The sequence below is a fragment of the Cinclus cinclus genome, chromosome 12 (assembly GCF_963662255.1).
Source record: "Cinclus cinclus chromosome 12, bCinCin1.1, whole genome shotgun sequence".
Lineage (NCBI taxonomy): Eukaryota > Metazoa > Chordata > Aves > Passeriformes > Cinclidae > Cinclus > Cinclus cinclus.
In genome coordinates, this window is record NC_085057.1 from 12,272,569 (window position 1) to 12,295,364 (window position 22,796).

General features: G+C 42.3%; 2 protein-coding genes across 4 annotated transcripts; one reads left to right on the forward strand and one right to left on the reverse strand.

The window, feature by feature from the left end:
• Nucleotides 1-1,586: 1,586 nt before the first annotated feature.
• ARF4 (ADP ribosylation factor 4) lies at nucleotides 1,587-12,195 on the forward strand. 3 transcript variants are annotated; one of them, XM_062500899.1, is made up of 6 exons: nucleotides 1,588-1,866; nucleotides 7,832-7,912; nucleotides 8,394-8,503; nucleotides 9,662-9,733; nucleotides 10,236-10,361; nucleotides 11,239-12,195. In XM_062500899.1, the coding sequence occupies exons 1-6, from the start codon at nucleotides 1,800-1,802 to the stop codon at nucleotides 11,323-11,325; spliced, it is 543 nt and encodes a 180-aa protein (XP_062356883.1). In that variant the 5' UTR covers nucleotides 1,588-1,799; the 3' UTR covers nucleotides 11,326-12,195. The 3 variants fall into 3 exon arrangements, with proteins under 3 accessions (XP_062356884.1, XP_062356883.1, XP_062356882.1); XM_062500898.1 differs by lacking the exon at nucleotides 1,588-1,866 and adding an exon at nucleotides 2,106-2,340; XM_062500900.1 differs by lacking the exon at nucleotides 8,394-8,503 and having other exon boundaries at nucleotides 1,587-1,866; nucleotides 7,832-7,932.
• A 6,351-nt stretch (nucleotides 12,196-18,546) lies between these two features.
• Nucleotides 18,547-22,388, reverse strand: PDE12 (phosphodiesterase 12). Its single transcript, XM_062500787.1, has 3 exons — nucleotides 21,150-22,388; nucleotides 20,040-20,118; nucleotides 18,547-19,360 (listed from the first exon to the last, which is right to left on the reverse strand). Exons 1-3 carry the CDS (start codon nucleotides 22,386-22,388, stop codon nucleotides 18,918-18,920), a joined length of 1,761 nt encoding a protein of 586 aa, XP_062356771.1. The 3' UTR covers nucleotides 18,547-18,917.
• Nucleotides 22,389-22,796: the final 408 nt, after the last annotated feature.

Consider the following 22,796-nt stretch of genomic DNA (forward strand, 5'->3'; position numbering starts at 1 on the left):
TTTTTCTTTGGAAGCTATATGACTTAGATGGTGGGTGTGTTTGGTTTGCTTGGTTTTTCCCCTCTCCTGTGTAAGCAAAGCTGTTCAGCTTGCAAAGATTGCTGCTTGATGAAGCTGTACCCCTGAGCTGACCAGAAATGTGATGGGAGTGCTGTTGTAGTTTGATTATGCATCATGGTTGGAATATGACAGAGCTGCAGGATCCTCAGCAAAGCGAAGGGCAGGGCCTGGATTCTAAAGCAAGTGTTTGTTAGATTGTACTCAATACCTTTCACTATTTCAGTTCTTTATTAACCATGCAGATACACTAAGAATAGGCCAGCTTAAAGATCCAGAAAATAACTATCCTCAAGCACAGGGCAGCTTACCTTTCCTTGCCAAAACAAAAAAAAAAAAAATAAAAAAAAAGAAGTGCCAATACTGAATGCTCTGAACAGAAGATAGGTAAATACTGGAAACCTAGAACTGGACTCCTTAGATTAAAGCTTCCTGATACTTTTCATGGTTGATCAGGATCATATTGACACCTTGGACACAAACTAGATTTGAGGTGTGATTTATTATATAAAAATACAACTTTCCATCTTAATTTACACCAGGTTTTAGGTTCAGAAGAATATAATTTAGAATTAGAATAAGGTTTTCAACATGATACCTAAGAACAGTTGTGGATGCTCCATCCCTGGAAGTATTTAGGGCGGGGCTGGACAGGGCATTGGGTACCTAGTCTCGTGGAAGGTCCTTGTCCATGGCAGGGGGATGGGATAAAATGGTCCAGCCCTTCCAACACCCAAACTGTTTTATGATTTTATGAAGAGAACACCCTCAATTGTCTGGCTTAGTAGCCAGATGCTAGGATCTGATTCAGGACTATTGTAATAAAGGTAATTAACGATGTTTTTTCTTTAGTAAAGGATAAGTAAATACGTTCTGTTAATCGAACGTTGACCCTAGCTTGGTTCAGGTTTACTCTGCTATTATGTCCCTGTGCATCGTGCTCCCTGCCTGTAAAGCGAGCTGTGCTGCAGCTGGGGGCCTGTGGGGAGGGTCAGGGCGGGCTGAGATCATGTCCCTGCTGTCACCGGGTTATTAATTACTGTAATAGTGGATACACACACACACACACACACACACACACCCAATCAATAATAGTATAGTAATACGTCAAGTGCTGCCTTTTGTTGGTTTTTAGAGTTTTGGGGGGGGGGAATGGGTTATTAAATGTCTTTGTCGCTATGGGGGTGCATTTGGAAGATTGGTGTCACAAGTCTTTCCCTGCGTGCTGGGAGCAGGACCTGCTGCCGTCCACCCGCCCTCCCGGCGGCTGCAGGGGGAGCGTTACCGGGGCTGCCACCTGTCCTGGCGGCCAGGGCGGGGCCCGCCCGCACCCAGCGTGCCCCGCGCGACCCGGAAGCTGCGCGGGGCGGGTGGGCGCGCCCGCCTACATCCCCCGTCGTGCCCCGCGGTGGCAGCAAATGAGCGCGGGGCGCAGAGCGGCGCAGCGCATGCCGGGAGCCGTAGTCCCCGCCTCGCCGGGGCCGTGTGGCGGAGGGCGGTGCCGCGGCCGGGGGATGTGGCGAGCGTGACGTGATCGTGTCCGCGTTGGAGCCGGGGCGGCCGCGGCGAGCGTGACGTGGCAGAGACCGAGCGAGGTCCCCGGTCACAGAGCACCCGCCGCCGCCGCCGGGATCCCCTCGCGCGCGGAGGGATCCGTGCGCGCACACCGGCCGGGCCGCGCTCCCTCCCGCCCTCCTTCCCTCAGTGCTCCCTCGCCGCCGCCCAGCGCCGCCGAAGCCGCCATGGGCCTCACCATCTCCTCGCTCTTCTCGCGCCTCTTCGGCAAGAAGCAGATGCGCATCCTTATGGGTGAGGGTCACCGCGGAGCCCGGACCGGCCGGGGCCGTGCAGCCGAGTACCTCCGGACGGTGGAGGGGAGGCCGCGGGACGGGCCGCGGGTCACGGCGGGGAAATCGCCCCGTCCCGGGCTGCGGGGCGCGGACACCGCGCTGTGCCCGTCCCATAAGCTGGGGGGGGGGCGCGTTGGGAGAGCGGCGGGGATGGGGAGGGGAAGGGAGGGGAGAGGGTGCGGATCGGGCTGATTTTGCTCTTTCTTTTCTCCCGCCGTTGCTGTTCCCCTCCCTGCCTCGCCCGCCGTCCCCCGGTCCCGCCGGGTACGGCGAGGCCGAGCCCCGTTCCCGCACCTTCGCCGGGCCGCGCGCGGAACAAAGATGGAATTGCGGTCGGGCAGGGCCGGTGTCCCCGGGCGAGCGAGCCCCGCGCCCCGGCCGTGCCCTTCTGCCCCGGCACTGCGGGTCCGCAAGCAGGATGTGACAAAGCCGGGTGTGTGCAACACCAGGGGCGTAAGAACTGCCGTATAATGGCCGATTTTCGGCAGCTGTAGAGAGCTGTAGTGTCTGTATCCTTGCTCTTGTGAAAGGGCGTTTGGTATAGCTTCTGTGGGCATTAGTTTTGTGCCTCGTGTACAAACCGATAAAACCCTCTAGGCAGCTCTTACCGTGCTTGCTCAGTCTTACTGTCTCCCCCCATAATTATTTATTTTTAATATCCATTTATTTTGGAAATGTGTGTTCCCTTGATACGGACTGTGTAGGAGTTGAAGCCAGTGGCTCTTGAAGATTCTCACTTTCAGATTATAGTTCAAAAGGTCAAAGCCAGCACATACTGCATTGGTATTTCCTCCTCCGCTTTGAGTTCTTCCCTGCCTTCTTCCACCCACCTACCCACCCCTGCAAGCTTTATGTACAAACAGTTCTTAGCCTCCAAATTTTTCTCAAATTCTGTTACCTAAGTGAATGAAATTTGTTTCATGGCCGTTGACTGTAGTAGCTTGTCCTAAGGAACTAAATAAAATGTTCATTTGTATATAGCCAGCAAGAGGAGTAGGTTCTAACTGTGAAACTTCCTGGCACACACCTATCCCTAATGCTGCCTGGAGATGCACAGCAGACACAGTAGTGTAGCTTTTAAAAATTATAATCTTTCAGGTTCTCCATATATTTTGTGATGGCAGACTTCGTTACTGCATACCCAGTAATTTTTGTTGTGTTTTATCTGTTTGAAATTAGAGACTGTCATCCGTTTCAAAATAATCAGAGTAATTTTAGTCTTCAAGGCAACTTAGTACAAGTGTTGGTTTCAAGGAGGTGATTTGGTTGTCTCCCTAACAGCCAGACTCTTCATATGACTCTTAATGAATGAAGTCAAGTCTTCAAGTGAGCTTGACTGTAGGATGAGACAAGGTCTGTGGTATTTGTAGTTCTGTTACTTTTTGCAAAGTACTGAAAACAGGAAAGTGATGTCATACAGATCTAAACTGCTTGCAGGGCTCTTCATTGGTGGGAAATCAGGTCAAATTTAGGTTAGAGATGGCTTTGGAAGGTGCACTTTCTAGCAGTTGGTTCGAATGAGATTTTTGTGTATTTCTTGAAAAATTTTATTTTAAGACCTTGTATTAAAATGCAGGGCTGGATCAGGACGCAGGACAGCACTGTATTTTTTAGGTAGTATAGGAGAGTAGAACTTGGGGTATGTTGTGGTGAGAGTCTGTTATAGGACATAAACTGGATGTTTAGAAACAGATTGTTAAACTGAATATGACATAATTTGCGTATAACTGTAACAATAAAAATGATCTTCACAGCATTCTACATCATATATCAGCACTTTGAGGAGAGGTGTCTGAATGAATACTAGGATAGAATTAATACTTTTCCTCAAGGTTATAATGTTCAGTGTATGCTTTAAAAATGGGGCTGTACGAGCCCAGACATTTAAATTTTCATATGTAGAACACTTATTAAGAAATAACTTTATGGGGTAAAGTACTTGGGGGAAAAATATTATGTGAGTTGCTGTCTACAGATAATTAATTTATAATTCTGACTTCTTTGTCACAGCTTTCTTCTGCTTCTACAGATTTGAAGATAACTTCTAATTAATTTAGCTCCTAAAACAGACTTTATGTTATTGAGTTCTGCAGAATTTGAGTATTTCTCATCAGGGACCATTACTAACAGCACTCCCTTATTTTTTATGTTCTCACATTCCATATATGATAACACTGTTACTGAAACCTTGTTTTTGAAAATACGAACTTGTATAAGTTAGTATTTTTCAAAAATATTAAGCTACTGTTTGGAAGAAATGCATAAAAAGAAGATTCACAGATTTTCTTTATAAATAGGTATAACATGAGGGAAGAGAAAGAACTGTGGGAGAGGGCTGAATGTCTGAAAGTCAGATTAGGTAACTGGGGCATTAAGAGTAGAAACACAGAGTCCTAACCCTACATGTGAAGCTACCCTGTCTGTGAAACTCTTCACTGATGTTTTTTGTCCTTGACAAAAAAAGATGCCAATTTACTATGCACCTTTCGGTATCATAATTTAGTGTTCTGTGTCTTGGTGTGGTTGTGCAAGTGTTAACTGACATATTAACTACTCAGGAGCTTCAAATGCAAAGGTAATTATAAAATACATTGTGTGGAAAATGTCAGATTCTTTGGGATTTTTGTCACTGTAACGGATCACAGTCATTTAGCTATTTTTTATTTGGGCAGATGTTGTTTTAGCCAACAGTTGGTTTGCATGCTGTTGGCTTTCTATAGTTTTTATGAAGTTTTGTGCTAACAGAGGCAGCTTGATATTCAGTCACCAGTGATCAAAGCAGGAAGTTGGTTAATGAAGGATGTGATGTGGTTGGGGTGATGTTCCTAGGGACAAGCAAACTTGAAGCTTGAGATTTAGAAACACAACTGACAGGCTGTGAATAAAACACTCCTTAAGAGGAGTAAAGGGCTTAGAACCACAGTGATTTTTAGTAGATCCTGAAAGTATTATAGATATTTTTTTCTCCAGCTAGAGGATGTTTGATTCAGTTTAGAGGTGAATGGTTGCAAGTACAGGTCTGTGCTTCCCATTTGTACTTTATTGTAGTCTTGGTGTTTTGCAGTACTTTTGCTTAACCTTATACCCTTCATCGGGTCTCTTAGGTCTTGGTCTTGACAGTGGTCAGTCAGGCAGTAGAATCAGTGAAAATTCAGAATTGGAAATTCGCTTTGGGGATTTAAGATGTGGCTTTTGATTTTAGTTTTTGATGTGGCAGTAGCTCATAGGTTTACATTTAGTGTTGCAATTCAAATGTTAACATGTTTTTTCTTGGATAACTAAAAGCAAGCGTTGCACTTCCTACCAGCTCAAAAGATTAAATGTGATTTAGTGCTCTGAAATTTTTTAAAGGGTGGTAAATTGCAAATTGGAGTAGGAAGTATGAATGGAGGCTATGATTTTCATTATTTACTTCTTTAGACTTTAAAACATTTGCAGTTTGGCCAAAAGAGGCAGTTTTTGCAAATAGGGTCACAGGAGTTTGCATAAGGTCCTTCCCTCAGTTAAGCTTCTGCCTCAAGTGTGAAGTCAGAAGAGGAAAACACATACCCGTAACTCAGCCTGCCTCGGTGCAAAGTCCAACAGCTTAATCAAGAGTTGTGGGTAAGAGTGGATTTAACAAAGTCTGGGCTTTGTGTGCTTACATAGGCATTGTAGCCTTCTACCAGCACCACTGAGGTGCACAGGGGTAGAGCAGGTAACCGGGGCAATATTTTGGTAATACAGCAAATAGTTTAAAAATCTTGACTAGTTGCTGGTTTCTTAAATCTGAGTCATGCCTTCAAATGGATCTCAATACCCTGTGTACATTCTTTGGAATGAGATTAGCTTTTTTCTTTGTCTTTATTTGTGTTGTTTGTATAAACCTGAAATACACTCAAACAGTTTGTAGACAATGACATCTTTCTTATACTGTTAATTTTAACAGCTCTTGTTATATTGCTATAATATAATATAACATAATATATTATATTATAGTGATTTTACTGGAGTGATTTTACTGGGAGCAATAAGAAGACTTTTGAGTAGTAGTTGTAAATCTAATTGGTTCACTAAATTATCTTATTAATTTACTGGGAAAAAACCCTGTTGTATAATATACAGGCATTATATGTTCTTATGAAGATCTTTGCATCCTACAAGTGCTTACTTGAGGCTGAGTTGTGTGAAAATAGTGTTGGGCTTCAATAATTGTGATGTTAAAAACATTGGTTTTCAGCATAGGTGGAGTATTTGAGGGTTTAGAGGGCTTAGAGGGTTTTGTAAGGTGACCTGACACTTAACTGGTATGGGGAAAATTGTGGCATTTACAAGTTTCATGACTTGAAAGTTCTTGTGTAACTTCTGCTGCACTGTGACTTTTTTTGTTCATGTTTGTGTGTGGTTCTGAAGGAGACTGAAACTGAAACCCCTTAAATTTCATTTTGAGTATTTGGGGAGTGAAGGAGCTTTGGTTTTGATGGTAGATTCCCACCCCCTTTCTTTCATGCTGTCATGACATTAGGAATTTTTTTTTTTTTTTAACATACAATGACATTACTAAAGAAACTGCGTTGGTATGTTTAATCCTTTGCACACTATTAGAATATAGGACAATAATAGATAGGGGTTTTTTAATTAGTTTGCTGTAACAGCAGTTTGTGTCTTGAGAAAAAGGAGGTTTTTCAAGAGTTTGTTTTCATTCTGAATGAGCAGGTTACTTTGAATCCGGTTTTTTTTGCTGTGCTGAGGAAACAGTTGTCTTATTAATAGGCAAGTCACCAAACCACTTAAGACTTAATATATTGCAGTTGCAGAGTAGGAGGTTAACTCAGAATGTTAACTTAAGAATGTGTGTTATCCTTATAAAATGAGGATAGCAGTTGGTTTCTTGCAAAAGTATTAATTCTTTTGATGGGGGTATTTTTGTTTGGGCAAAATGTTACTGATAAAAGATAGACATTTTGTGCTGTGGTGTTTAGTACCTACTGTTTATGGAGGTGCTTGTGTGCTAGGTATTGGGTTCTAATTTCAAAAAATTCTGTTTTGGGATATATTTATTTGTTTTAAATGCTTAACAATAAGCAGTTTCACAAGCAGTTTTAGAAAACTACAGTGTACGCTTGCACTGTTGGTGATATGTCTAAAAAAAGTCTTTTAGGCTTAATTTTATTTTATTTCTGAAGGATCCCATTTTTACCACATAGCTTACATTGAAAAACAGCAAGCTTAAGTTTTGTTTTAGAAGCAGAAGAGCAAATTTAAGTGCAGGTCTTCTATAATGACCAACAGTCATTAGGAGGAGCCTCCTGATGGAAGCCTCCTAGTGAATCTCACTGTATGGAAATGATATCCTGAAGAAGACCTACAGCCATTGTGATATATGCGAAGGGATGATGAGAGATTCCTGATGTATGTGGTTTTGTCAGTGCTAAAGAAATGCTTTAGCAAAGGGAGGAGAGGCTGGAATAAGGGACAAGAAGTGTCTTTCACATCTAGTACCAGCTTCAGTTGGTCCATGTGCCTGTGAAGCTGAGCTTTGCTACATGAGGCCTTCCCCAGCTTAGTGAAGTAACAAATGTGTTACCAGTTAGAAACTGTGTGCTGCTTGTAGATTGTTACTTTTGAAACCTTCCTGATTTACACGGAAGAAACTTTCAATGTGAATGATAAAGCTTAATTTGCACAAATACTGAGGAAGATTACTAGAAACTTGTGAGCCTGCAGGTTGGGAATGGAAGCATCTTACTGAGCTTGTTTTTTTCATTACTTATTCTCTCTCACTGCTGGGTAGAGGAGATGGGTAAAAACATACAGCAGTTCATCAGCAATGAGTAAGAGTGCTTAAAAAGCTGTTCTCAGTAAAACAACCCTGATCCTCTGCATATAAAATGACATGTTGTAGTTCAGTTTGTGAATTAAAGCAATTTTTCTCTTCCTTCTAGTTGGTTTGGATGCTGCTGGAAAGACAACCATTCTTTATAAACTGAAACTAGGAGAAATTGTCACCACAATTCCCACAATTGGTAAGATCACCAGTTCTTCTGTCTTGTTATTCTAAACCTGACAGGCCTCTGAAGGGTGCAGGGATTTGCTATCTTTGCAGTTAGAATAAGAATCAAGACAAACATGAATTGTCTAGTACTGCCATAACACAACTGTGTCAGACCAAAGAGACATCCAGACCAGAATGCAGCTACTGACCGTGGCCAGTAGCAGATGCTTGGGAGGACAGGAGCCAGATCAGTAGCACCACTTCCCCCAAACACCATGAGCCTCACAGTTTGTGGCTGAAGGATTTTGCTCAGCCACTTGGGCTTGGATTTAAGTGATTCATGTTGTTTCCCCCCTTTAGTCAATTTTCTTTCTGATTTACCAGTTCGGTATTGATAAGCCATTTTATATGTATTTGGGAGAAGTGTACCTTAGGAACTATCTAACATGGTTAGAATTATGTTTTAACACTAGAATTTACTATTTCTAATTACTAAACTCCTTCATTTTTAGGTTTTAATGTGGAGACGGTAGAATATAAAAACATTTGTTTCACAGTTTGGGATGTTGGTGGTCAAGATAAAATTAGACCTCTTTGGAGGCATTATTTCCAAAACACACAGGTAAGAGTACTCAAATGGCAATAGTTAAAGACCTGTTTTTGTAAAGCCTCATTGTGTTTTGTAGAGTACATATGGAAAGTTGTTTTCTTTCTTTCAGAAAGGCTCTGCACTACTTCCTGCAGCTTCTGAGGGTACTCAGATTTTATTCTAGTTGAAGCTAGTTTGTTTCTCTGAAGGCTTCAAACCTAGCTGTGAGTGTAGCCTCCCAAGGATCAAGTCCTTTAGGATCTACCAGTGTTCTGGTAATGTGCCAGAGCAACTGGTTTGTTGTGAGGAACTCTTAAAATACACAGCTTTCACTATGCTAAATCAGTGGTTTTAGTAAGCTGAGCATCTAAAATAAGGCAAAACATCTTGTTACCAGTTGACTGAAAAGTGCCAGCTTCACACTGATGTGACTGCAGTCAGTTTTTGGGACATAAATGCCATACCTTTGGTTCACAAGTACTGAGGTAAGTTGCTTATTAGTATCAGAAAACCTCTGGAGTGAGTTTGTTTGATTTTGGCTTTTTTGTGTTGAATATAGAATAGTTTCCATGATATTTGTGTGCAGCATGATGCATATGATTGGTGCAGAAAAATACAGAGTTCTGCATTGACAAAAGGGACCTTGCACCACCATACTGTTGTGAATAGAGTAATACTTAATTTCATTTCCTTATTACTGTCCTGTTACTAAATACTTCTAAAAGATACTTTTCTCTCCTTGAAGAAAAGGATAAAAGCAAGATTTTCAGACTGAAAGGTTAAGACTAAATTGTGTTAAGAAGACCACTCGAGTAGCAGAAATGCCATTAGAAGTACTGTTTGATACAAAATTTTTTAAACAATTTCAGGAGTTACTTTAAGGGTGTGGGTTTTTTCAGTTAAATATGAGATGGTGAAGCACTTGTGATTTTCAATACAGTGAGTGAAAGGCTAGGGGAAGAGTTAGTTTATGTAATTTTGCTGCCTTTTTTCCCCCCTAACTTTAGTTTGAAGTTGAGACTTAGGTAGTTGTTCAGACATACATCATGCATTGTTTAGACAGAAATTTCTGTTAAATTTGTCCCCTTTCTTAGGTAAGCAGTCACAATATTCAATATGAGTATTTTGGCAATTTTACAATAGTGCTCCATATTTACGTTGGCTTTTTAAAATCTGCTTAACTTTCTACAGGGCCTCATTTTTGTGGTAGACAGCAATGACAGAGAGAGAATCCAGGAAGCAGCAGAAGAGCTGCAGAAAATGGTAAATATCAATATTTTCTGAAGTATCATTGTTAGACTGACTTGTCCCTAAGAGATTTAGGATTTAAAAGTTTTAGGGAGTCTGTACAGTGCATATTGTATTCAGCTGGTGATTCTGGGTGACATAATGCACTGAGTTGTAATTTCTACTCTGTAGAGAACTAATAATGTGTCAGAACCTTTCATTCATGAGACCTTGATAGAAATGCAGCCTTCTGCAGAAATGCAGAAAAAGAATTTTGGAAGAACAGATTGGTGCTAGAGAATATTTCTTCAGCAGAGTGCCCATAAATTTAAACTTTTTAAATTGAAAGGTGGCTTCCTTAATTGCAGGAGTTCTGTTGTATACTAGTTAAATTTCAATCAATATTTGTTAGTGACTTCAGGAGCAAGAATGAAAATGTTTGCAACCATTAAATCAGTATTCAGATTTTTTTAGTGTTTGTTGAAGTAACTGACTTACTTAACTGAGGCCTGTAATAACATGCCTGTTTTTTTGTTAGCTTCAAGAGGATGAGCTGCGAGATGCAGTGCTGCTTCTGTTTGCAAACAAACAGGATCTGCCAAATGCCATGGCAATCAGTGAAATGACAGATAAACTAGGCCTTCAGTCTCTGCGTAACAGAACTGTAAGTGTTAAACTTTATGACTGATGAACTCTTTTCTCCCTCTCTTATATATCATAAAGTTCCTCCAAGGGAAAGGGTAGTTTTCACCTCTTTCTGTAGAAAGATGCACACACCTGCTTTAAACTTTATAATGCATAATTCAGGTCCTTGTTCAAAATGAGTGATTTAGAAGTATAATCCAGTGCATTCAGCTGTTAGAGGTGTTTAATTTCTCACCTTTTCCTAAAAACATTCCAACATTCCAGTATGTCATTGAAGTACAGACATCCAGCATTTCACCAAGTATGTGATGGGTTTTCCTGTTTTCTCAGTACTCTGGGAGAACAAATGCCTTCTGCATTCTCACCTCCAGGAGGAAATTACGTAGTTTCTGAGGCATTAGATTCTATCTGCTCAAGCTTTAGAGACACAGGTTTGCTTCACATTAACCTTCTCACCTTTTGTAATCTGAGTGTCTGTGTTGGCACACTAAGATCCTGACCATAGAAGCTGTTTCAGAGGTCCCTTCATGTAGATAATTCCATGTTCACTTCCTGAAGGGCCGTCTTCCAGAGATGAGAAGTAGTTTTCAGCATGTAAACCAAATATAAGTTCTGTATTTGTTTCTTGATCCCTTAAACTATGTTGTAGTCTTCACTAGGCCAACACTTGAGTTTCTGGATAATGTCTGAACCTCCTCTACACTACATGTACTTCTCAACGTTTTTAAAAATGCCAGTTGTTCAATCTTGACTCTATTTACAGCACAAAACAGCATTTAAAGAACACTGTTATAACATGCAGTGTTATAATGCACTGAAGAGTGTCACGTCCTGTCTTTAACTTAGCTTGCATTTTGTCAGTATTTAAATTTAATTTTTGTGTTCTGCATTAACAGTGGTATGTCCAGGCTACCTGTGCTACACAAGGAACTGGTCTGTATGAGGGACTTGACTGGCTGTCAAATGAACTCTCAAAACGCTAATTCCAACTGGATGACTCTTTCACCAGGGACATGTTTGATATAAGTGGTCTAGGCTTGTTACAACAAAATTAGTTTGCATCTTGGTTATTACAGTATCTGGAACTGATATTTGGGCAGGATATTACAGCGTTTCAACTTGTTTCGTTGCCAATTATTGTTTACCGAGCTACATGTTGCAAAGGTAGCAATATGCTTGGGTAAAAATCTCCTTAAGTTGGAAAAAAGTGTATCTTCTGATTTTATTCCCCTTGTTAGCCTAAATGCCTGAATATAGTTATTGTGACATCTTTAAGATCTGTTTTGAGTACTCTTTGAGCCCAAATAAATTAATGTTTTAATTTTTTTTCTCCCTGCTACTCTTAGTTTACTGATGCCCTGTTTCATTCCTCAGACAGTCTGCTGATTTAAAAAATGTAGCATTCCATATATATTTATTTCTCTCCCTTGCCAAAAAGGTTTCCTAATACTGCTTGTTCCAAGCCAAGGAAATGCTCTAAAACACTATACAAATCTACTGCACTGAGGAACATTTTATTAATCTTTGGGTTCTGTCAGCCCAACTTGCCTTTGTGTGAATTGGATTTGATGGGTAGAATAGTTCTGTGCTGGTTGCGAAGAGCTCATGTTGAGGTTGTTTTTAATATTCAGCAGATTGTCTTCCTTTATATTGTATCTTTTTTTTTTATGTTGCATGTTGCTTTTTGGTATCAGCCTGACTATTTTTGCCCAGTGTATAATAGTTCTGCTGAAGTTTTACTGTTTGTTGGTGAACATATCTTCATAAGGAAATTTTGGAAAATTCATCAAACTCAATGGATTAGTTTCTTCATAACCCACTTGGAATTATTCCTAATAAAATGATAAAATGTATAGTTCTGTGTATGCTCTTCTTGATTCCTGAAATAGTTGAATGCAGATTATCACTTATTCTTTCACCATATACTGAGCTTTCCTGCAGCTTGAATATGAACATCAGTGTCAGATGTTCACTTGTTTGGGGCTGTGTAGAGTGGGACATGGAAGGGAGGCAACCAAGTTGTATGCAGTGCAGTAGAGTAGCTGTCATCGGGGCTTACATAATTCTGTAATGTCTTTTGAAGTTGTAAATCTAAAATTCTTTCAAGATGTCCAGATATGAAAATACTAACAGTTTAAAAATTGTAATAAAACAAATTTGAACTGCCTGAAAAGCATGCATGTCTGTTTAATAGTTTCATCTACATGTCAAAACCTACATGGGGTCCCAGCAGGAGGGTCACACGTTCTGTTGGTGGCTAGCTGGGAAGGTAACCTGAGTGCTTTTACAGGGATGTAGCAAATACTATAATGCTGATAATGGCTCCCAAAAATCATCTCTATGCAACTGCTACTGTCTGTTTTTATTTCTGCCCCCTTACACCTTTGTAGTTCAAAAGGCATAAATTAGTATGTGTTTTGAGGCTGCTACTCATGAGTAGTTTAGAATCTATTTTTCTCTTGCCTGTCTGCTGTACATAAGCAAATACTGCTCAACCCTTCAATTAAAACGTGCAGTCCTATTGATTGGATATCTTTAGGAATCCAAAGCATGATTCTGTTGCAGTTTCAGGCTAAGTGCTTCTTATTTTCCACCTAGGTCTGGTTACCCTTGCGACAAGAAATCCAAGTGACAAGGTCTGGTCAATTCAAGCTAGTTTTGCTTCAGAACACCTTCCTGGGCAGCTTCTGCTGTAAGTGAGGTTTAAGTTCTTAGGAGGTGCTGTTACTGTGAGCTAAGCAAGGAACATTCCAGAGTTTTTGAATACAGTCCTTAAATGTCTTCAATGTGTAACAGAAACCCAGAAGACAGTGTAAGGTGAGAATGGTTTTGCCTGCACCTTTAATGAATTGCTGATTACTTATTAATCAAAGCTGGTATCCCCATGCATTTGATCAGTAGCTGTTTATGTGCACATTTCTAGCAGTGCAGTTCCTTAAATTAAACCTTAAAAGGTATGCCTTGTTCAGAAGAGACAGCTTGTCCCTAATACAAGTTGGTTTTTGTAGTGCCAGTAGGTTATAAAATAAACCATGCTTGTTACATAGTTAGAGGCAGTCTTTAAATGAAACAGTACAAACTTAAATTAGGTTTATTACCATGAAGGAAACATTCTGCTTGGTAGAGATTTAATTATTTGAGTAAGTGTTCAGGTTTAGGTGAGCTCTCTTAAGCCTCTATGCTTTTCAGTTGAAGCATGTGTATATGAAGCTCGTATTTCAGAGTCACCATGTTTGTGTTTTTGCATCAGTAGGTGTAATTCTGCTATAAAATGAATAATTTCTCAAAGTCAGAAAGTAATGAAGATCTTGAGCCTCATTCAAGAGTGATGGACTCTGCATGAGAGTTAAGGCTACAGCTTGCACTGAGATGCAGTAAGACAAAGTCAATGTTGTCTATCAATAACAATGTACCCTACAGCCCTGTTCTTCAGAGGAAGATGAAATGCCCATGAACATGCAATTTTCTCAAGTCTGTTAAGAGTTTAGATGCTAACATGGTTTGTCATTTCCCTGTCAGAAGTCAAATACCTGAACTGACCTGCTGTCCCCAAAGTTCAAAATCTTGAACATGCATGAGACGGCTAAAAATGTGTTCCTCATTCACTGCAGTGACAGGAAATCCTGAGTTCCAGTGGCTGAAATTTCTCTTTGTATACATTAACTTCTATATTCAAGCAAATGGGTAAATTCTACTGCAATGGGGAGTTAGCCAAGTGATGTTTGTGTACAGGCTTTATTTCATGTGTCAGATGGCCAGCTTAACTATAGAGAGCAAAACACTGAAGAGTGAGTGGGTTTTCTTTTATTTGACCATGGTGACACAATTTATTTCTCGAATATAAAGTACATGCATGATTTTCATCATTTTTTTCCATTGCTTACAAGAATAGCCCAGGTTGTGTCAAACATTAGTTTGGGTTTTGCCAGTAATGATAATTCAGAGCCCAGTTATTAGTCCCTTGTTAGTCTAAGAAATCCTTCTATAAAGGTCTGGACAAAGGCAGTTTGAGTGCAATATGATGCAGCTTTGCACATCACCAAGGGTCTTTCCCACCCTTGTCAAGAATGGGGAGTTAAGAAATTACATTCCATATGCTGCCTTTGGATTTATGAATAAAGCTGAGCTGCCAAAACTGAAATGTTTAAGGCCTTTCCTCTTACTGGGTAGGAGTCAGAAGACTTGAAACAATTTTCTCTCTATGCCAAGAATATGAGAAACAAGGCAACTACACAATTAATTTGACATGTTGAAAGCTCTGATGCCTTAACACACTGGGTATTTTTCCCTTGGTTTTTTTATATCATTTTTCTCCTCCCTTTTCTTCATCCTTCTCTCAATCATATTTGGCATTCTTGCTTGCTTTATCATCATACAGAGGTACTTCACTTAATGCTTGAATTATACCTTTCAAAAATAGCAATGGTACAAGAGATGTGCGAGAATTCAAGTACTGTCACAGGAGAAGAGATCCCTTTGTCTGGAGCAGATATGGTCAGGGGAAAGAATAATAGGAGTTCCAAGTTACCACACCAGTCTGAAGGATCTGGCAGAACTCGGTAGATTTTGTATGTATCAAACACACAGGTAAACATTTTACAATACCCAGAGCCTAAAAATGAGCCAAGTCTGCTGCCTTCAGAAGTTCAATGTTTTGAGTGCCCTTCATTCTGTAATGTTCTTATGAGTGATGATTTTGTCCACAGTAGGAGCCACTGTGACAGAAGAAACTTCTCCCCCCTGAGACAGCAACCAGGCAGGAGGCAGCACTGTCTCTCTTAACTTTAATGAAACAGAGATGGGAAATTCAAAAAAAGACAAATTTTCTTTAACAGGTGGTCTAGGAAAGTAGAGTAACAGAGAAATCCCATACACATTTACAAAGATGCAAAGAAAATCCTACCCCATTTTTTGTTGTGAAGGACTTGGAGCTTTCCAATTGCTGGATGATGAACAAGTACAGGTGAGTTTAGGTTTATGAAATAAAATGGAGACAAAGTTGAATGGGACTTGTACAAATGTAGGTTCTGGATATGATTTAGAGATGAAGAATTAATTGCTGGGCAAGGTCCATAGGTGTAGGGAGAGCCAAAATGGGAGTTAAAATCAACATATGTGCTGTAGGAAGCACTATCTGTTACCTAACACAGATGTAAATACAGCTTGGGGGCATGGGGGTGCTGGGCCAAAGGTACACCTAAGGGTTCTTTTACCCAAAAAAACTCAGGTTTTTTTAAACCATGCCTTTCCTAATCTAGACCACAGTGCTGCATTCTCATTCCAGACGTGTGACAGGTTCCTGAAACATTGCTGTAATTGGCAGTCAGCCTCTGCTGCTGCAGTTTCCTAATTAAATGGAGGATACCGAGTCTGGAGATTCCCCAGCATCAGCACAGGGGGCTGAATTTCTCCTGAACCTAGTAGAGGATTATCTGCCATGTGTAAAGTCCTGTTCCAGGACACTTTACCGTGTTTGTCCTCACCACTATCTTCGCGCAGATTCCACCTTCCCTGTGCACTCCATCTCCCGGGTCTGCAGGGAGACAGAGGCAGCAGCCCAAACGCCAGCATAGCAAACAAGAGGGAGCTGCTGTTTCTTGGAAGGGAGGCAGAGCAGCTGGCAAGTCTGTTCTCTGAGCAGCTCCATCTTCTGTTTCCAAGGACAAACTACAGCATTTCAATGTTTTGGGTTTGGAAAAGACCAAGTAACCCAGTTGTAATGGATCGGTATTTAAAAATGAGGAAAATAATGTTCTTTGAGTTAAAAGGGGAGCTCAGTTAGCCTATATACATAATACAGTTTCACTTCCAAACTTCACAATTGCAGTCTTACTGTTCTAAGTGACTGAGACATTTCTCTTGCCAGCCCACAAGCCTGCATTACTCAGTGGAGTTTGGTTTCTTTTTTCCCCTCAATTTTTTCAGAGCTGGCAATTTATAGTCCTCTATATTTTTGACTCAGCTGTAATGCAGTAATTTTCAGTGTTTTCCCTGGTGTTGATAGTGAAATTTCTTCTTGAACAGATCATCCAATTAGTTTTTCTGCCCTTTAGGATGCCATATGCTTGCAAATGTTACCTCTTCAGGTATGTATTTCTTCCTTTACTAGGGGGTTTACAGCTTTCATTCTGTTTGCACTCCTCACACCTGTATCTTGAAGTTCTGAATCAGTGATACTTCTGTTATTAATTTTGTGGTCTGGGAGATTACAGACATTGACTCATGCAAGACTGACTTACATGTTATTTTTTAATTAGACTTATTAAAAAAGTGGATCAATGATCCACCCAAATTATTTAGGATCAAATTTTCAGGGAGAGTTCATCATTAGCGCAGTAATCTAACATCTTTTATTGCCACATTCCATTTTGCTTCCCTTTTGTATCCAAAGGTGCTTAGCTACTCTATGGCTTAGCTGAAGCGCTGACTTAACAAAACCAGCAATCAGGTTTTACATATAGCCTAGCAAAGCTGTTGAAAAAATGAACCCCATTTCACTGAGGTCTTGTGTTATGTTTTGAGGTGGATCTGCTGGAGCAGGTTAAGGTCTCGCTTCAAGCTTTCATCACCTCTTTCTACCCCCCCTCCAAGCCTCTATCTGTTTTTTGGGCACAAATGGCTTTAAGGTGACTAAGTTCAGGACATAGAGAGCCCGTAAAATGATAATACAAGCAAGAGAACTAAATTGAACCCTATATTTTTAACAGGATCTTATCCCTGTTTTAGTCTGGTGTGGCACCAACAGGAACAAGGAGACAATTCACAGGTGGTGGAGCAGATCAGGTAGGAGAGTTTGGGATAAGAGGGAAGGTTAACTGCCTGTGTTGCTGAAACGAAGCTGCTTTCAAAGGACATTTACATGAGCTCTTTAACAACACAGACTTCTACAGACTCAGAGGAGTGGAATTTGTCCATATCCCTTTAATTGTAATGAAATACTGGACAGTAGGAGATTTGTCTTCTCACATCAAGCTGAGACATGTTTGGACATTTATGGGCCTTGTATGATCTTTGAAGGTAAATCTTGCCTTGGGGGCTTTGCTACTGCAAAAATCTACCAGCATCATGTTAGACGCCCAGACATTACAGCAGCAAAACACAGTAGCAGTTGTATTGGAAATAATAGAAAAGAGCACATATTTAAAAGTTTATGCATACCATCACCCTTCACAGTATAGCAAGTACCATGGCAAGAGACAGCAACAGCAACCCTCATAAATATCCCACCTGAAAGTGACTTCCTAGTTTGAGTAGAGTTTAAAATAGTTGAGTGAATCCCAGGTACAGCTACAGAGCACCAGACTGCAGGGGAGATGAACAGGTGTGCAAGTAGAGAGTACACAGCTTTTATCAACTTAGGCAGACTTGTTCTGCCATGAAAGACACCAGTAACTGGAAAAAAAACCCCAAACTGACAACGGTGATAGACAATTGATAAAGGGAATTTTATTAGGTGAAAGAGGAAGATCTAGTGAATGGTTTCCACATGCTTTTTGTTTCTTATGGACTAATGATGCAGGGAAAGAAGCTTGTTAAATGCTTCAACTCACTCCAACACATTCAGTGAGGGTATGGATAAAATACACTTCCCTGCATCCTACAAAACAGGGAAAACTAGGCTATTTCTAGAAAGAAAAAATGCACGTAAAAACACTTAAAAATTCAGGCTTTGTATGCATGAGAGGAACAAAATACAACCGTTGTGATATAGGCTCACAAGTCACTTGTGTGTCTTTGAAAAGATTTAGGCACAGGTAACTAATGCACTGCACTGTTCTCTATCTCTCCCCCCCCTGAAATAGATGATCTTGATAAATATCCCTCCCCTCCAAAGCTGGCTGTCCTAAACTCCAGTATCTTATTGCTCATGACTCAAACCAGAAGGAACATATGTTCACAATGTAGATGCTGTTTCTTCACGTAGTACAATTTCACAAGGTGTTAACATTATCCTCATTACCCATGTTATGTGGGCAGACAGATTGCTTCCCAATCAAATATAGCCTTGAATTTAACATGGTTGATTATTGACAGAAGTATTCACTGATAATTAAGAACATCTTTTCAGAAGTTGGTAGGTACAAGTACATTGTTCATGCAACTTACTAGAAGTTGTGCCATAGTAATGGTAAGTGAACAAGACAATTTATGAACTTAAGTTATCATTACATTAATTAAAGTGGAGTCATCTAAATCCATTTTGGTTTGGGTTCTGTGTTTATTTCTGAATTAGGCAGGGTTAAATTACAAATCAGTTTAAATTCCCATTTTTTTAAACAAAATAATTCTTAATCCTTTAAAAACACCACTAAAAATGTATATGATAATCCAATTTTCAAAACCCTGTCTTCAATATATTTTTTCCATTAGCATATAAAAAATGGGGAAGTGTCATGCAAATATTCTGTGTTTGTGACAATATTCAGTAGAGCCATTAAACACATGAACTCTTCATTAATCATGCTGGCTTTCCTTTTAGTAGCACACAAGTCAGGGCGTAACCTCAGTTCCCCAACAGTACATTAAATTAAATTTCTTGTTTGAAAACCTCCAAAAGCACCATGCCAGAACTACTCTATTTCCACTTCAAGTCACATATTAGTGCTATATGATCAGAAGGATGTGAAACACTTGGCAAAGCCTGATGGGTTGTTATTTCTTCATGACTTGGCAATGGAATAACTTGTTCAACCTCTAGAGCATTTCTGTCAATGAAAATGTAGTCCAGACATCCATGAAACCCACCGACATAGTTTGTATAAGCAGGTTCTCCACAAGCACTTAGCAGTTTGAAAGGATGGCTTAGAGACATACTGCACCTTTCTTCCTCCCCATTTGAGACCCAGTCTTCATGATCTTCAGCAATGCCACCACTGCTGATGAAACTGTAAGTTCCTGATGAGGGTGTGCTATTAAAATCTCCACAGAATATGACTGGGATATTGGGATACAAGTCACAGGCTATGTGCTTGATGTGAGACATGGCTACAGCAATTTGGATCAGACGGATGTTCCCACCTACAGACATAAAGTACTATTTCAAATAATGCAAAACAGGGCTACTCCTTTAAACAAATATAGCTCTGAAACAGCAATCCTGAATTTTAGAGTAGTTTTCATGAATTAAGAAACCTTTAAAGTTGCGACTATGAAAGTTTTTGAATGACAGACAATTTCAATTTAAACTCGCCCATGCAAGAATTCTGAAGCTTTAACACCCATACACAGCAGTTTTCCATTTCATGGCAACCATCCTAATAATATTCCCAAAAAGGCACAGAAGCAAAAGAAAACTAACTGAGGAGAGAAGAATCTCTCCTAACAGTTTCTAGAGCCCCATCTGGTTGCTCTCCTGGCAGTACCCTGGGAGAGCTCCATGTTTAACAGGCTGGGGAAACCATAAGCACACACAAAGCTCTATTTTATGGTCTGCTTTTTGGGTGAATTGGGTGTAATGTGACTTGCCTTGCTTTCAGCTGGATTCTACTGACTCCCAGGCACACTAGAAAAATAAATACATAAATGGACCTAGGAGTCTGGCTTGATTTCATCTGGATAAGAAGTAAGCCAGGAAACCCTCAGTTCCACAAGAAAATACTATAGCTGCAAAAGAACAGTTGGAAATCTGTTCTCCCAAGGAAGAAGAAAAACCTTTCCAAACCCACTTATCCTACGTGCAGGAATGTGCCAAAATTACCTTTGGGGTGCCAGTATAGGTGGGTATTTGCTACACAAAGTTTCCTCGAAGGATCAGCTGTAGACTGAAGAACCGAAACCTTTAAGAGAAAAAGCAGCCTTTGTTAAGTCTTAGAGAGGTTATATATTTTAAAATGCACTATTCAGCTTATGCCTTTGCGGCAATCCAGTTCAAAGAATCTGATGCTTAACCAATAAACTTAATTTAGGAGCTGTACTTTTTATTAATCTTCCTTAGAAGGTCTGGTTATCAGCCAAAATATTACCACTGCATCATTTAACAAACATTCTTTAGACTGTGTCTGGTTTGGCCATATTTTCCACAAGATATAGTTAAGGCTGTACCATTCTGAAATACTTCTATTTTGTATTCATGCTCTGCAAGAGCTGAAGTTGCATCTCTGCTTTTAACAAGCAAATGTAGCATTCCATAATTGTTAAATTGAACAAAAATTTGGAGACTGTTTCAGTTATCAAGGAAATCCCGTTAGTCCTACTTAGTCCATGAGCAGGAAACTTTTACCAGTGTTTCTGCAATTCTTGACACAGCCTTCTATCTTACACACTTGTACTTGCACAACAACTCCATGGGCATCAGGACCCTCTGGCATCAGGAAGCTCACACACCTGTCCAACCTTATTTGTCTCCCTCCTGTCACTTGCTAGAGGCATTATAAAGCATACTCAATTAACTTTATTTATAAGATATAAGTTTTATAAAATACTTCTGACATATAAAAATAAGTAGTGAAAAACTAGCTGCCAATACCACCAGCCAGGAATCACTACCTGGCCCAGAATTTCAACAGATGTCTTCATTTTAAAGCAAAATAATACTGCTTTTATTTTTTTTAACCAAATTTCGGTAATTCTATATATGCAGTTCAGTAAGATCTCAATGTTTTGTTCTTGTTCCTAAGTTGATTTTCAGCTCTATCCATTATCCCAGCTAACACAGAACGTAGTTCCATGTTCCAAACTCTTAATCCCTCACCTCCCTTCTGCTCCTTGAGGCTCAACAACGCTGGCCCGGCTGCACCTGGAGACAGTGGAAGGAGGAGAAAGGGGGAAAAAAGAGGGGAAAAAGGAGAAGGCATATCCAAAGTGGTACCTGCAGCACAGATGACCTCTGCAGCACCTTCTCCTGCACCAGGGGGTACTTGGCCAGCTGCTCACACAGTTCCTTGTGCAGCGGCTCTGAGAGCAGGGCTTCACTGAAAGCGATATCGTGCTGGCTGAGGAGACTGAACTTGTCCCTGCGATAGAAAGTGGCCAGGCCTTCGTGCTGCTTCTCCTTAATCCTGAACAGCCCCTCCAGTCCAAAAGCATCTAACGCCGGGACCAAGCTGTCCAGGAAGACAGATTTATCCACCTCTTGCAAGCAGATGAGGTCGGCGCTGTAGCCCGCCAGCTCCTTCTTGAGCAGGTTCTGGCGGTAGTCGATCTCCAGGGCGTAGGGAGCGCAGTAGGGGTAGAGCACGGTGCGGGAGAACTCCGTCTGCGCGTAGGTGTCGGCCAGGATGTTGTAGGAGACGGCGCGGACGGAGCCGTGGCCGCAAACCTTCTTGGTGTAGAGGTGCCGGGAGTCGAAGGTGCAGGCGCCGGGCCCGGCCTCCACGGGGCCGCTGCTTTCCACCTCGCGGGCCGGGCCGTAGCGCTGCTCCCCGTCCCCGGGCGTGCAGCGCAGCTTCAGCCGCAGCCCCACCAGCGCGTTCGACGGCGTGAACACGCGCCCGGCCGCCGCCGTCTCCACCCAGACCTCCCCATTCGTCACCCCGCCGCCCTCGGGGCGCTGCTCGCGGAACCAGCGGAACAGACAGTGCTGCGGCGCGGCGAACTCGGCGCTCACCTTGGGGCACACGGGGAAGCCGGCGAGGAGCGAGCGCGGCAGGCGGAGCTCGGTGAGCGCGGGCGGGTTGCGCTCCACGCGGTACCGCGCGTCCCCGATGTGCAGCACGGCGCCGTCCTGCCAGGCAGCCGCGTTCGGCACCTCCTCCGCCACCTCCGCCCCGTCGCGGGAGAACAGCCGCACGGCCGGTACCGCCGTCTCGCCCTCCGCGTCGCCCTCCGCCCGCGCCTTCTTGCTCTTCTTGCTCGCCTTGCCGTGGCCCTTAGAGGCGTTGGTGGCGATGCGCGCCAGCGCCCGCCCCAGCGGCTCTGCCTGGTCGCGCTGCATGTGCCGAGCGCTGCCGTCGGGCAGCACGAACCGCAGACTCAGCTTGGGCTCGGAAGGCACGCAGCGCACCACGGCGCGCTCCATGGCGGCGGGCGGGGGGCCGCCACCGCCGCGTGGGTGAGCGGCGGGGGAGCCGCGGAGGCTCCGGAGGGCGGAGCGGAGCCGACGCCACATGGACCCGGCGGCGCTGCGGCTTCCGCGGGGCGCGGCCGGAACCGCCGGGCGGGGGCGGAACAAAGGGCGGGAGGCGGGAAGGAGGCGGGCACGCGCCGCTGCTTGTGAGGCAGCGACACCTCCCGGAGCTGCGGGCCCAGCTCCGGGCAGTGCTCGGTGCGGGCAGTGCTCACTGCGGTGCTTGCGCCCCTCGCCCCGCCGTTAACCCGCCGGCACGGCGTGAGTCAGACCGACCGGAGAGCCAGCGGGTTCTGTTCTCTCAGCAGCGAAACCCCCTCTCCTGAGCGCGGCTGCCTGGCCAACGGGTGTGCGAGGCGTGCGCGGGTCTCCCTCATAACGCCCCGATGCTAATTGCCGATGGATAAATCCTTTAACTTCAAGGATTTTTGTTCTATTCATGAGCAAACA

Bases quoted from the DNA above. Each gene is read 5' to 3' on its own strand.
- ARF4 (XM_062500898.1), top strand. From the start codon at position 2,229: ATGGAATTGCGGTCGGGCAGGGCCGGTGTCCCCGGGCGAGCGAGCCCC. The intron at 8,504-9,661 runs GTAAGAGTACTC...AACTTTCTACAG, and splicing joins ATTATTTCCAAAACACACAG to GGCCTCATTTTTGTGGTAGA. The intron at 9,734-10,235 runs GTAAATATCAAT...TTTTTTTGTTAG, and splicing joins CAGAAGAGCTGCAGAAAATG to CTTCAAGAGGATGAGCTGCG.
- PDE12 (XM_062500787.1), bottom strand. From the start codon at position 22,388: ATGTGGCGTCGGCTCCGCTCCGCCCTCCGGAGCCTCCGCGGCTCCCCC. The intron at 20,119-21,149 runs GTACCACTTTGG...TTTCTCTTAAAG, and splicing joins AGAGGTCATCTGTGCTGCAG to GTTTCGGTTCTTCAGTCTAC. The intron at 19,361-20,039 runs GTAATTTTGGCA...TTATGTCTGTAG, and splicing joins CCTATACTGGCACCCCAAAG to GTGGGAACATCCGTCTGATC.